This window comes from Chelmon rostratus, chromosome 9 (assembly GCF_017976325.1).
Source record: "Chelmon rostratus isolate fCheRos1 chromosome 9, fCheRos1.pri, whole genome shotgun sequence".
Lineage (NCBI taxonomy): Eukaryota > Metazoa > Chordata > Actinopteri > Chaetodontiformes > Chaetodontidae > Chelmon > Chelmon rostratus.
In genome coordinates, this window is record NC_055666.1 from 24,584,382 (window position 1) to 24,599,507 (window position 15,126).

Consider the following 15,126-nt stretch of genomic DNA (forward strand, 5'->3'; position numbering starts at 1 on the left):
TGTCAGTGAAACTATTCAAAGGTTCCCTACAGGTATTCAAGAAGTGGATGATTTGCTTCATTACGTAATCCAGCAAATGATCAGTGAGAAAAGTTCGAGGCGTGTGCCATATTGGACTCCTGAGAGCCGTAACTTTGATGCTGCTACATATTTGCATCGTCCATGCTCTCAATCGTCCCTCACACATTCATTTCCATTCTCTGTCCTTCCATCCATTACTCCATTTCAGTCTCTTTCTGTACATATTTCTTCTTTCCACCAATGCTCCCTTCATTTCTTTACAGTCCATGATGTCTTTCCTCCTGCCTGTCCATCCGTTCATCATCTATCTGTAATTCATCACTTCGCACCATTAATAATTTCCTTTCTTCCAGCTTTCTGGCTAATTTCCACGCTTTCCCTCTCCATCATCCATCCTTCCATTCAATCATCCGTCCACACATCAATCTCACGTCTGTTTCCCCGTCTTTCGATCCTGTCCACTCATCTGTCTCGTGTTCTCATCCACCCTTTCAGCTCCTCGGGCTCCGGTGGTGTAGGGGACCGGGTCCTGGCTCAGCTCCTGACAGAGATGGACGGCGTCGAGCAGCTCCGAGACGTCACTGTGCTGGCCGCCACCAACCGGCCCGACATGATCGATAAGGTAAACAGACGCTGTCTGTCTTTATCTCTCCTTCCTCCTCTTTGGTCTGTGATTGATAAGGTTGAGGGGATGTTGTGTGTTTGTCTCTCTTGTCTCCTCCTTTGCCTCCCTGCCTCTGTTGTACATGATGGATCAGGTTAAAGGTCGCTCGCTCAGGTCTGTCTTCCTCAGCTCTCTTTTCTGATGCTGTCAGTGCATGTTTTGCTGCAGCTGAACTGGGTGCTAGAGCACTTTTACACCTTGTTTGGTTTCGGGTCCATTTGTTTTAAACATGTTTGGAGTGGTTTAGTCTACTGAGAGCTTATGGTCATGTGATTTAGTTTGTTTGGCTAAATGGCACCAAATAACTTTCTGTCCTCTTCTAAGAGATCAAGCGCTGATAACTGAAAAGGAAGTGACTTGAAAACACTGAATGTTTATGGGTATACAGATATGGTTGTTTCCATTTGAGGTGCAAAATAGACTCCATAGATTAGTTAGGTTTTTATCCAGAGCACCATCAAAGACAAAATATGGTGTGCAAATGAGTCGATCATGCTGGACCCAAATAAGTTTGTTGTTTTCTGTTGCTGCCTTCACAACCTCTAAACTAGGCCTGGATTCTTTTGCTGGCCAGTTTCATTTTGTAGCTCGTTCCCAATTCGTTAAACACCCTGATTTGCTCATCTCTGACACCAACAAGTCTCGTACCTGACATTGTATCTCTCCTCCATCTTTTTTAGCCATGCAAGGAGTCAGTCAGTCCTCCACTTTGGTCCAGACTGAAATAGGGTAACAACTATGGGGTGGATTGCCAAGACATTTCGTACAGACATGTGGTGCACAGTCCCAAGAGGACTTTTTCTGCAGTGTGATCAGTGTGATAAGTCAATAGCTGCAAAACTAACGACTTTCCCCCTTTCCTCCTGTTAGCATGCTAACATGCTACCATTAGCGTTGTCACTGTGAGCATGCTTGCAAACTGATGTTAGCATGTAGCTCAAATGTTCACGGAGATGCCAGCATGGCGTTTATTAGCAAAGAGCAAAGTACAGAATATTCAGGTATCATTAGCAAAATTTCCATGTTTAGCTGGTGCTGAACCCTGATTGTCAAACTGCAGTCATCAGGACTCTGTTAAGTATTAGCAACAAGTAACTTGTGAAAAAAATTAGGTGTAAAAGTTAGAAGGCTGCAGCTGTCACTCAGTGCATCACATTCATTTGATGAACATTTCACATGTTCCAGCTACAGGCTGTGGACATTAATTAGACTCGAGCACGCTAACAGTTTCCCTTCTGATTCAGTCAATTTAAAGCTACAGGTTGCAGTAAATCTTTCTTTCTTCTTCCCCTCCATGACTATTTGAGAAAATGAAGATGCTATTATCAGTCTTTTTATTCCTCAGCCACCCCTCCGTTTTCTATTTGTCTACCCTTTTATCCTCCTACCCTTCCTCTTCCCATCTACCAAAGCTTTCTTTGGCCTCTTATCCACCCATCTCCGTCCTAATGAAATTTCCTGAGTGCTGATCAAAGACGGAGTCTGTGCCTTGTCAGAAAGGATACAGGAAAGGAGAATGTCGTGGCGCTTCTTTACCTCCTGCTCAAGCTGCCGTCTGTCTTTGCTCCATTGTTTCTGTCTTACTTTAAATATACTTAAGTGTCTGTCAGGAGGTATTGATTATAGAGTAGTACATCCATCATTGCAAGATAATAAGCCTAGCAGCACCCCAACTGATGGAGCGTTTGCTTTCTGGGTCCTTTTCTTAACAATTCATTGTCACATTTTTGTCCATCAGGACTATCATTCATATTTTCAGTCACAAAATCTAACTTGAAATGGTGCTTTGTGTTAAAATCATTACGTACTTCCCTCATCTATGAGAAAAGAGCATCAAGCATCTGCAGTTGTTTCATGTAAACTGGTAACTGCTCACTGCAAATCCATCAGCACTTCGAGATGCCCCTTGGAGAAATCATCCACATACGAATGTAGGGTAACCCCCTCCCCAGACCCTCCACCCCCGCCCCATTTCTAGCCCACTTGTGGAGAATTGATCCATCGCTGTGGTGGAGGAATGACAGCAACTTCCTCCGCCTCTGCAACTGGTTGCCATCGCATTTCAAACTCCATTAGCATTGTGGCAGCTAAGAAACAGCCTGAGTGTGTGTGTGTGTGTGTGTGTGTGTGTGTGTGTGAGAGTGTGAGAGAGAGAGACAGAGAGATAGAGAGAGAGAGGGAAAAAGATGCTTAAAGAGAAGAAGAGAGAAAGAAACTCTTAGAACAGTAGGTAGGGGGTCAAGCCCTCGGGTGGACAGATGGGAAACCCCAGGCGTCCTTCCACAAGCTGGCCTCCCTCTCAGGAAGTGGTCTCCCGCCCGGGCAGCTGAGAAATCAGATTACCTCCTCCTTCCCGCACCCCCCACCGAGTGTGAGAATGTGTGTGTGTGTGTGTGTGTGTGTGTGTGTGTGTATGTGTGTGTGCGCGTGTGTGTGTGTGTGTGTGTATGTATTTGTTTAGCAAGGTTCAAGTCATTTGAATGAGAACCCTATGAAATACATTGGTAAAGGAAGCTGCCAAATGGACAGAGAGCCCCCCCTCCACCTCTGATGGTTTTATCACCCCACCCGCCTTTAACATCCCTTTGCCACCACCGACGCCGACTTTCAGTTCACACCGGAGATGGGCGCGTATTTCCATACCAATGGCAGGATATGATGGGACAAATGAAGATTAATGGGATGCTCGGGTGTCAATGAAGTCATTGTCGACTCCTGGTGTAGCGGAGGAGGCTCCTGGGGCCCTCAGCTGTTTGACGGGCAGAGTGGGAGGGATGGCGAGAGGAAGGGATGGGAGAAAGTGGCGTTTACTTTAGTTTGAAAGGAGCACGCCTGGTGTCCATCTTTCAACCAGAGGCACAAGACAGTGTGGATTTCCGCTTCTTATCCAGTTTCAAGCAGGTTGTTTTGGGAATCTCTCATGTGGCTCACAATGCTTTTTATGTGATAGACTGAATGATGTTACACTGGACCTTTGTGATACTTAGGAAGCTTTTAAGCATTAATGTAAGGGTTGACATGACATTTCAGTCCTTATTTTTATCATAACCCATGAACCAAAAATCCAAATTAGCTTTACTCTCCTTAAAATCAACATTAACCATCAGTTTTTAGCAGAAATGTATTATTATTGTTAATCAACTCACAGTTGTGAAAATCTGATTATATTTGAAAAAGTCCAAATTCATGATTTTCAAGCCAACTGCAATTAAAACTAACATGTCGGTGAAGTGATTGTTGTGTTTTGGTTATTGGCCGGGTATTTGTGCACATACAAGGAATTTGGTTGGTTTAAACATTGCACTCAGTGTGATTGCACAGGAAAAAAAAAGACTGAACAATAAGTTAAGTTGTGAAAAAATGTAAATAAAAAAAATCTGTACAAAGAATGGTGAGTCAGTAAACAATATGTACTATGAAATTCAGTACTTTTTGAGGTTGATACACATCAATATGCTAAAGTTTAAAAAGGTTGCTAACAATCTATGAGCAAATGTAATTTTTCAACACTTTTCTTAAAGGAGAACTTAATATTTTGTGTGATGTATATTAAGCAGGACATTTTACAGTCGAACCATACACTTATCAGTGGTCTCATGTCACTCTTTCTAAACCTAAAACATGTCTTCTTCTTCTTCTTCTTGTTATTTATCAGCGGACATACAGTATATACTTGATATCATTATATTGGCATGGCTGATTTATCAGTCAGGTCCCAGTGGATAATATCTGAACATGTCACACATATTTTCTCGACACATACTATATCAATATCAAAAATAGTCCTGTTAACATTATGATATGGATTTAATGTCAGCCAACCCTAGTTATCAGCACTCAGGTTCTAAACAAAGATAACTTTTCTCAACAGCAGATGTGCTTGAGATGATTCTTGTTATGTTGAACATACACTCAGATTATTTTTTATAGATTTTTGGATTAAACAATCTGAACACTTGTGCTCATATCACACGGTGATGCTTTTCCTTTTCCTTTTTCTCACTCTTCGATGTTCTTTTTCCATTTGTCAGTTCTCTGAGCACTTTAAGGACTTCTCATTTGTGTTTTACGTCAGTGGAAAGGCTGTTAGTTTCTTTGTGTTTGCTCTGTATGAAAAATGTGTCTCTTTTCTCATCTGATACAGACTCTGCAGTGCTTTTAATCGCAGACTAAAGAGGCCTTAATTTATAATAATCCTGAATCTTAACTTTCAGAACTAAGACATCCTGTCCCTTTGCAGCTTCCTCTGGCCTTTGTTTATTTCACCAGTGACAAACATGACCATGCAACAGCATGCAACAACATACGCACATAATGTGACTAATGCAGCTGAATCACATCCTGACAAATGCATAATGAAAGATAACAAGTAGAGAGTTTTCACACAAGCACACAAAGTCCCTCTGCTTCCTCTCGCCTTTATATCGCAGCACTAATACATGAAATGCACATTACTCACACCTGCAGACAAACCAGAATAATCTGTTCTTGTGCCAAACGTACACACACTTACTTAAAGTAGTGTAACAAGTGCAGAAGGTGCAGTGGCAACCCCCAACCAACACCCCACCACCACCTTAAAAAAACTTCTTACACTTCCTCTTTGTATTGCGCCAATCAGCCAAGCCCACCTCTGACCCAGCGAGTCCAGGCTGTGGTGATTGATTAGCGCCACCAGGAATATTTATCCAGCCTGGTCAGTAGGAAGAACCCCCTGTCACTGTGTTTGTCCAGCAGCTACACACACACACACACACACACACACACACACTCAGACAAGATGGCCCTTTTACCATTTATAGTTTGCCTAAAAACACATTGCGACTTCTGTTTTTCTCCGTCAGTTTGTTGGTGCTGTGAATCCACAGGTGGCTTAATCCTCTGCAAAGGTAATGTTGGTTTGTTGTTCCACTGAGTCGCCTCTTTGTTTATCCTAATGTGTGCCGGGCTTCAGCCATGCTATCAGGAGGCAGGAGTGCTTACAGTGGAGAAGATTACTAGCAGATGGGTCTTTGTTTGGGACCAGAAGTTCCCAACCGGGCTCCTATCAGATCAAGGGGTGAAAAGAAAACAGAGGCAGTGGAATTAGAGTTGAAAGGACAGTATGTCTGTCCTGATAGGAACAATTAGCATGGCCGCATTTCACAGCTGTCAGTGGATGAAACTGGATATTTCTGACTGACAGTCCAAATATATTCAGTTCACAATAAAAGAAAAGCAGAAAACCACCATGTTAGAGAAGCTGGATTGAATGAGAGAATGCTTCTTAGCCAGCAAGTTAGCATGCTGTGTAATTGCATTGGCAAACACTAGCATGCTAACTCGCTAAACTAAAATAGTCAGTGTAATTAGCATTACACCTGCTTAAAGGTAGCATGCTAGCCTTGTCTTTGTGAACAAGTTAGCATGATGTGTAAATTCATTAGCAAACATTAGCATGGTAACTCGCTAAACTAAAATGGTGAGTGTAGTTAGAATTAAACCTGCTTAAAGGCAGCATGTTAGCCTTGTCTTTGTGAAGAAGTTACCATACTGTGTAATTGTATTGGCAAACATTAGCATGCTAACTCGCTAAACTAAAATAGTCAGTGTAATTAGCATTTCACCTGCTTAAAGGCAGCATGTTAGCCTTGTCTTTGTGAAAGTTACCATGCTGTGTAATTGCATTAGCAAACATTAGCATGCTAACTCGCTAAACTAAAATGGTTAATGTAGTTAGCATTACGCCTGCTTAAAGGCAGCATGTTAGCCTTGTCTTTGTGAACATGTTAGCATTCTGACGTTAACATTTAGCTACAACTTGTAGTACAACCTCTCATACCTGCTCATGTGGCTGTAGTCTCTTATTCTTGTTCCTGAATAAATGTTAATAAACGCAAGCAAGTTTCAACAAGAAAGTCCACGTAGTAGCTCCACTGTCTGGAACTTTCAGCTGCATTTTGTCTTCCTCGCTGGTGACGGAGGCCAGTCCGATCCTCAGATGCGGATGAGGAAAAAACTTTCAACCTCAAGTTAATTTTAAACTACCTTTTTATTAGTTAAGTTTAATTTAACAAAGCCTCTCTCATCACCAGGTTGTCAGATTACAGTTATGTCATGGGATTCACAAATATCCTCTTTAGGACTACCTCCCTCTCAGCCACTGATGAAGAGCTTTCAATATTTCCATTTTATGAATATAAATATTATTAAACTATAATCATACGGGTGAATCACAGCCACTTTCCTCCTGTGTTACATACCTGTTTCACTCACTGTGTTGTGGGTGAAATTGTGCCAGATTGCTGTTTGAGTCACCTAACAGCTCCTCAGGCGTGTTACTGTGCTGGAATAATGACAACAAATAAATGCTTGAAATACTTTCTTTCATGAGAACATTGTTTGCCAGATTTTGCCATAAAACACTGAGGTTAGCTTTGCTCTAATTATATGATGTTCAGATTGACTGCGAGCACAAAAATCAAGCCGTTTCTTTGCTGGTCTGCAACGTGTCTCAGCAGATGTAAAGAGATCATTTTATAGAATACAAAGCATTCCAGTGCAGCTATTTGTCATAAAGTTGTTTTTGTTTTGATGTGTCATCTTCCAGCAGGGTAGCTCATTAACCACCGGATCAGAAAGGCTTTTCTCTCCACTCGTGTTCTCTCCCCTCCTCATGTTCGAGGCTCCTCCCTCTGAAATCAGCGCCTCTACTGTAGTGTGGCGTCTGAACAGGAGATGGTGCCAAACTTGACATGGGTCAGGTCTTGCAATTATGTTCAATACTGACAATTCCTGCAGATTAAAACCTCGCCAGAGTGCAAGCAAATGACTGGAAAAAAGGTTCAAACCTGCCAATATGTTGCCCAATGGGTAAAGTAAGAAAGCTCTGCAGTTAGGGCTTCAATTCCCACAAAGTATGTAAGATCTGCTTTCTTAGATGAAAGTCATGACTAAATGTCGGATGTAGTCCACTTTCTTTGTGGCCGGCAACAGCAGGAAACACGTCACACTAAATAAATTCGTACCACACATAAACAGGCTGAAAAGCTTTCTTTAATCCCCAGTGACTGTCATATTATTTCATATTTTCTTGTATTGGATGATGATACTTTGTGCAGCGTGCACTGTGCAGCAGCTCCGGGTCTTTATGTTGTCTCTGTAAATTTAGCAGTAATTTATCTGTTCTATCCTTTTTTTGTCATTCACTGAAATGTGGCTCTACAGCATGATGTATGGCACTGAAACTTGAGACCTTGTGAGATGTTTTATGAGCCTTCACGGTCTTGTGGTGTTGTGTCCTAATGCATACTTCCAGTAACACAAGCTGGCGTTGTAATTGTGCAACATGTGACTATTTCATGGTCACGATTTATGATTGTAAGTCACGCTTGTTTTCACAGAGTTAGTCCAAGACCCACAAAATTCACCGTGTATATCTATTAACTGGACCTCTCCAGCTGTATTTTGCAGTGTCACGCACATGACTGCAGTGTGTCTGGCTCTGTGTCTTCCTCCTAACAAGCAGGTTCATGTTGATAAAGGTGCATTAATTCACAAAGTCCCTCTGTGGCCTGCTGGGCTTTAGCAGGAGTCATGCAAAGTAAATACCTGACATCAGGCCAGTTTGAGCAGCCTGAACATCTGCCAGTGTTTTCCGAGCCAGTCTGGACGTTGCTAATTGTAATCACAGGCGAATTCCAGCAGACTGTAATTAGTGGGCCACTTTATAAGTATTCAGGCATTAGCTAAGTGTAGCTTGATTTTTTTTTTTCCTCCCTCTCTTTCTTGCATTCAGAGCTCACATCAGTGCCTCTCTCTCTCTCTGTGTGTTTGTTTATGGCTTTCCATTCATGTATGCTTGCATGCTGGTGTCCCCGATCTTAATCAGTGGTGTTTTGCAAATGATTAATGTGTGTGTTATCACCTGCCTGGTGAACCTGAATGGTGGGGTTTCCCACCTTGAGACTGTTGAGACAGTCTCAAATCATACAAAAGACAGCTGTCTTAACTCTCTCCTCTCTCACACACTGTGTCAACCTGGGGCGCAACTGACAATTCAAGGTCAATTAATCTGTTGATTGATTTTTAAGGACTAATCATTTGATCTATAAAATGTAAGAAAATCATTGGACCAACAGTCCAATAACCAAAGATTTTCAGCTTACAAAGATGGAAAAAAAAACAGTAAATCTTCACATTTAAAAAGCTGGGACCAGCAAATGTTTCCCATATTTACTCGATGAATCCCTTAAATGATCGATTAATTTTCTGTCATTTGACTAATTGATTATTTGACTTATCATTTTAGCACTAGCGCTAACCGCACTGTACGTAACTCCAAATTAACCTAAAGCAAAGCATAAAATGTGTCTATCTAATGTATGTTCTGCTTCATTTTGTGTGGCCGTGCTGCTATGAACCTCTTAAAGGATAACTTTTTTCGTTTTTTACAACCTGGACCTTATTTGTAGGATTAAATACGACCATTTACTCACCCAGACAACTTTGGTGGCATTTGGAGTCGTTTTGAAGAAATTAGCCCCAGAGGAGCGGCGCGTATATACGTATAATGCGAGTACTCGGGGCATCCATGCGCAGCCTCTATATAACGCATAATCTGTGGCGAAACTCGTTCATGTTCCAATATTTTGTTATGATATTCTGGCGCTATTCCCCTCTGAGCCGGCGGACCGCCGCAGAGTCAGCCGTGTTGTGGCTGGCTGCTCGCAGCGCGCGGCGTTCGGTAATGACATCATCCACGTCAGAGGTAGTTGCCTAGAGACGCCGGATGTTGATAACATGCCACCACAGGCTCAGAGGCTAATAGTACCAGCATATCATTAGAAAATATTGGAATATGAACGAGTTTCGCCGCAGATTATGCGTTATATAGAGGCTGCGCGTCGATGCCCTGAGTACTCGCATTATATATATATATATATCCTCTGGGGTTAATTTCTTCAAAACGACTCCAAATGCCACCAAAGTTGTCTGGGTGAGTAAATGGTCGTATTTAATGCTAGAAATAAGGTCCAGGTTGTAAAAAACGAAAGTTATCCTTTAATTCCCACCTACATAAAGACTGTACATTATGACTGAAGTGAAGAAAGCCCCCCATGAACACTCACAACATTTCCGTCTTTGTCGTTTGGCCTCACAAGAGGGCATCGGAGGATCCCCCGAGTTTCGCCCTGTGAATACCTTTTGTTTTGCCTTTTCTTTCACCTGAGCCATGCCTCCACTCAACAGGAAACAACCCTTAGCTAAAAGTGCGGCTATGAGCCAGCCAGTCAAAACAGGCCATATTTTATTTTGTGTTGGACTGACGTTATCATCTCCCAAGCTTTGCTCTCCTCTCGTGACGAGCCAAGCATGATGGAATCTCTATTGGTGCTGTCTTAAAGGATTAGAGCTTATTCACTGTTTTTTCCTGACTGCACAGTTCTGAATAGGGCCCCGCTGCCGCAGTACAGGGTGTCCTGCTGAAACTGAGCTGAGCTGTCGATGTTATCCCCACTGTAGCTATCCGCGCCTCTCTGCTTAAATGCTGTGTGCTTTTTAACTGTTTTGATCCGGAGTTTAGTTCTCAATATTAACCACTAGCTGCAGTTTTGGTATTATTCCCTCTGCTTAAACACCATCCTGTTTTGAGAAGTATTTCCTGCCCTGGTCGTGTTTCTAAGATGCAGTAATGAGAAGGCAGAGTGAGAGTTTTGGCTTGTGGCTTAGCGAAGCTACAGTGGCAAAAGAAAACAAAAAGTGTGTGTGTGTGTCTTTGCAACCAAGTAATGGGATACCACCAAGGGATGGATGAGCTCTGGGAAGCTGTGTGCTTGTGTGTGCTTGTGTGTGCGTGTGTGTGCGTGTGTGTTTGTGAGCATTGGGGGAGCAGGATCCCCAGGCAAGTATCAAACTTCAAGGGCTGTATTAGTATCAGCTTACACATGTGTGCATCCAAGAATACCACCACAAAAAGCCTCCAATCCGACCAAACACAGAAAAAAAAGCTGCAGGATCAGACTAACTCTGGTTATCAAAGCCACAAGCAGATTTAACTCTGAGGAAGGAAGTGTAACAACATGTACGACTAAACTTTGGGAAGTTAGAGAAGAGTTTTCTACAATATTAAAGGAATTACTGCACTTCAAAAGCTTGTGTTTTTGTGTTACTGTAGCTGGTGATCAAGGCACATGCATGTTTTATTCTCTTTATTTTCCCTTTCTTGACTGAAGCGCTCTCCACATTGAGGCGACCAGAGTAAGGATAAGACTTGCCGTTTATAAATCAAAAGACACGGCGTTTCCGTCAACTGCTCCTCTGTTTTGGTGAGCTAGAGAGAGAAAGACATGAGGATGGTGGAGGGAGGTGTGTGTGTGTTGTGGAGGTGAGGGTGGTGTGGAGGTGGGAGGGATAGGGAGGAAATGAGGGCTCTTTGTGCTCTGCTACCTGGCAGACATCTCCAGCATGTGTCGTCTTGCCTCTTGGCAAGCCGAGACCACCGGCGCCCTTGGAATGCTCTCAGTTCAGGAAATCTCGTTTATTCTCATAAATGCTACTTCTAACCCCCCCTTCTGCAATGCTGCTGGAGAGCAACTGTATTTTCCTCTTTTTATGTCGCAGTGTGTCTGTCCTCTGTGTTTTTGTCCTCTTTCTATTTTTCTATCTTCAACAAATGACAAAGATTCTTCTGTCCTCTCCAGACCGAGGTTGCTGTGCTTTTGCTACATCGGAGTGGTTGTATTAAATGTGCCAATGCTGCTAATCAGTGAGCATGAATACTGAAAAATGAAGTTATATTTGCCATGATAGCAGATTCTATCCATGTCGTTCACCCCTGATGAGTGCAATGCAAGTGTCCATGCAGTCACATAGTAGTCTGTTCATACTGCATAAATCAGTGTATTCCAGTCTCAGTGCAGATTCATCGTTGTCACAAGCAGCAACGTTCAGCATTTACATGGAGGCACAGTGAAGAATTTGACGCTACACCTACCTGAACTCAGGTTATGTCAAAAAGGATATTCTAACAACAGATATGTTAAAGTGACACAGGAAGCCGTCAGGTTTTCAGTGCTTCCTCTACACCTCTATATTCAATGAGACGCTCGGTTAACCTGAGCGTTGTCGACTTCCATAGCCGGCAGATAAAGTGAGCAAAAAAAATGCATGTGTCATCTCTAATTCTTGCTTCTGAGAGATGTGTTATCTAGTGTGAAAGTTTACAGTGATTAGTAGTTGACAGTTGGCTAATCAAGCTGCCTTTGTCTACATGATTTAGACAAAATGATCAGTGTCTCATCGAAACTTATCACAGAAATCAAAAGTCCTGTTGGGGGTAGCTGATATGTTCAGACACACAATCACAGGTTAATTTTAATGTGAGCTTAACTTGTCTGAATGCGTTTTAATTGTTAGTCTAGGCACTGTTGGACTGACTCTAGGCCTGTGTTAAAAAACGTACGCCCTTCATTCATTTGAACGGGATCGGTGTGTTGATGCAGCTGGGGCGCCAACTTAGACAGAAAATACAAAGTCATCTGGCAAGATCGCTGAAATGGCAAATCAAATACACGCAAACACGCATTTCCTAGTCGATTACATAACTTTAACGTGAGCGCTGTGTTCTTCCTGTTAGCCCCATGACGAAAAATGAAACAGCTGCCTCCGTCATGACTGTCCGGATGTGTAAAAACCTCTCTGAGTATTTTAAACCACTGTGCAGTGTTTTGGCATCTGATAAGCTTTCAGACTCGTGGATCTATTACTCAAACTGGCCTTCCTGGATTATATTTCATGTCTCACCGGTACCTGAAACAACATGCCTCCACCTAAACGCAAAATACAGAGTGAAGACAGTTTATGGGAGTTGTGTCTACATTTTGGGTTACGCTAAAAGCTTCTTCAGTGTTGTTATAGAATATGCTGATATCACTTTGAACGCCGTCTTTACTGCAGATATTAAATTTAAACATCCTGCCTGGTCTTTCTCTTGTCTGTGTGGAAACCACAGAGGAGCAAGGAGTCATCATTCACCACCATCAGGATACAGTCAGACCCACAAACAGAATAGAAACTGGTAGGGGGCCAACTGGAGGGGGTGCAACAAATAATGCCCCCTTTGTATGCTCCAAATATCCCCTGCTGTAGCTCCCTGAGCGCGGCTCCCTGCTCTGGGGATCCCAACACCACATTAAGAGCTGCTTACAAGTGGATAAGGTGTAAGTTTTGGGGGGATTTGAAATGGGAGTTGGACGAGGTGGGGGTACGGTAATGTCGCAAAGGGAGCTACAGTGTGCCTCCTTTCCCCCCCCCCAATGATAAAAAGCAGGTTTGTGCTCCTTTTTTTTGTTCACTTCAACAAGTCCAGCGCCGTGTTTGGAGAATGGCTAAACAAATGGGCTATTATTTGCTGCAGTCATTTCGGAGGCGCACTGGACAGGCCGGGGGAGTAATGGTATCCCAATGTATATCCTCTGCCGGCCTCAGTCATCTTCATCAAGATTTAAGTTACCCATTGTAGCTGAAATGAAATCAATCCCACCAGGCCCTTCTACGAGGGGGTCCATTTGGCTGTCAGAGTTGGAGTTGTGTTTCCATGTACCGGAGCTCTATGTATATATCAGTGTTGGTTAAGGGTGTGGTTAAGTAGATTCCTTTGGATATAAGAGGCCTTCAGCTGCTTTTTTGTGTGTTTAAGAGGGATAATTAATTGAGTTATTCCAGTTACTTTCTTTGTTTTAAAGATAGTCCCCTCACATATTTATTTATTTATTTTTTTAACCAGTATTCCAACATTGATACAAACCAATGAAAATCCTCACATTTGAGAAGCTGCAGCCTGCCAATGGTTGACATTTTTGTTGATTAGTTACTTGAAAATATTCTGCTGACTTATCATTGGATGCTTTCTTTCATCATGTCTGTGCCAGAAAAAGAACTGCTCTATTTTAATGGAGGCGCTCAACTTTCTGTAAGCAAACTGTGTTTACTGATAAAGGGTTTACGAAGTGTTCCTGAGTCCGTGTATTAATCTCCTTTATACAATCATGTGTTCACAAAGTGGTGAACCTCGCTCCATCCTCGCTGTGAACCACTGAGCCTTTCCAGGATGATTCATACCCAAACATGATACTATCACCTGCTACCAATCAACCTGTTTACCTGTGGGATGTTCCAAACAGGTGTTTTTGGAGTGTTCCACATCTTTCCCAGTCTTTAGTTGCTCCTGTCACAACTTGTTTGAAACATATTGCTGCATCAAATCAGACTAAGCAGATATTTACAAAAATCAATGAAGCTGATGAGGTCAAACATTAAGTATATTGTTTTTGTACTGTTTTCAGTTGAGTTGATGTAAAAAAGGATCAGCAAATAATCACTTTGTTTTACTTCCTTTTATGCAATGTCCAAACTTTTTTTTGTGTGTGGGGTTGTAGTTGTGGATTTTAAGAGAGCCTTTTATGATAGTTAGAGCCTGACCCCTGAGGTCAGGTAGAAATACAACAATAAAGTGAGACAGAGACATGTCTGAGGTGTTTGAGGCCCTGCGGCTCCGCTGCAAGGACTTGGCAGATGCATCGGAAAGAGGATGACGGCGCAGTGTCACTTCATTTCCTCTTTCGCAGGCTCTGTTTGATGAATGACCGTGTGAAAGGCGGCCGTCGTAGGTTCAGGATTGCGCCTCTGTGCATGTGTGTGTGTTGAGTTGCAGAGAAAAGGGTACCATCGCTTCTTTTTTTTCCCCCTGCGTGTCATCTCTGAAGTCAGAGTAATTTATGGCTGTCAGGAAGTCCCCAGAAGCACTCTCATGCCCAAAAAAACCTTGACATGGGTGGGTTTGGGGGATGGAGGGGGTTGAGTTGGTGTCACACCCATGAAATGCTCTCATGTATTTCTTGTGTCAAAGGGCCACGGGGAGGGCCCGTCCTAAATCCTGTTGCCTGAGAAATGAAAGAATTTCAGAGGTTGCCTGGTCCACTGTCCTCCGGGCCAGACCCCAGAACTAATCTCTTTCATCTCCTCTTGCTAGCAGGGGGGAGATGGGCGAAGAGGGGATGCTGCAGCCTCTTCCTCCTCCTCCTCCTCCTCCTCCTCTGGGATCTTTGCTCCTGTCGAGCAGATCGCCTCAGGGAGATGTGGCTGTGCCCTCCTTCTGTATCGCCCTTCTCTCTTTGCTGTATAACTCCACTGATCCCCACCTCCCTCCCTCCCTCCACTAAGCCTTCCCCCTTGCTCCCTCCCTCCTTCCCTTCCCCTCCTCTCCCTCCCTGGGCCTCTGAGCTGGACTGCCTTCCCTTTGGCTTTCCCCTCTTCCTTCCTTCCTCAGTTCCTCCACTAATAGCTCCCTTGTTCCTGACTAGTCAGGGCTGCCAGTTGAGCGGTCATTCGTGGAAGATTCATTCGCGGCACGGTAATTGTAAACAGACAGAGAGCGAGAGAGAGACGTTCGAGCGCTAAAC

The 15,126-nt window shown here is 43.2% G+C and overlaps 1 protein-coding gene across 1 annotated transcript in view; it reads left to right on the plus strand.

Moving 5' to 3' along the window:
* The window catches only part of spata5 (spermatogenesis associated 5), a 108,167-nt gene that overhangs the window by 33,641 nt on the left and 59,400 nt on the right, over positions 1–15,126 (plus strand). Inside the window, exon 15 of the mRNA XM_041944059.1 lies at positions 517–643. Within this exon, the coding sequence (XP_041799993.1) occupies positions 517–643 (127 nt within the window). The remainder of the gene's footprint in view (positions 1–516; positions 644–15,126) is intronic.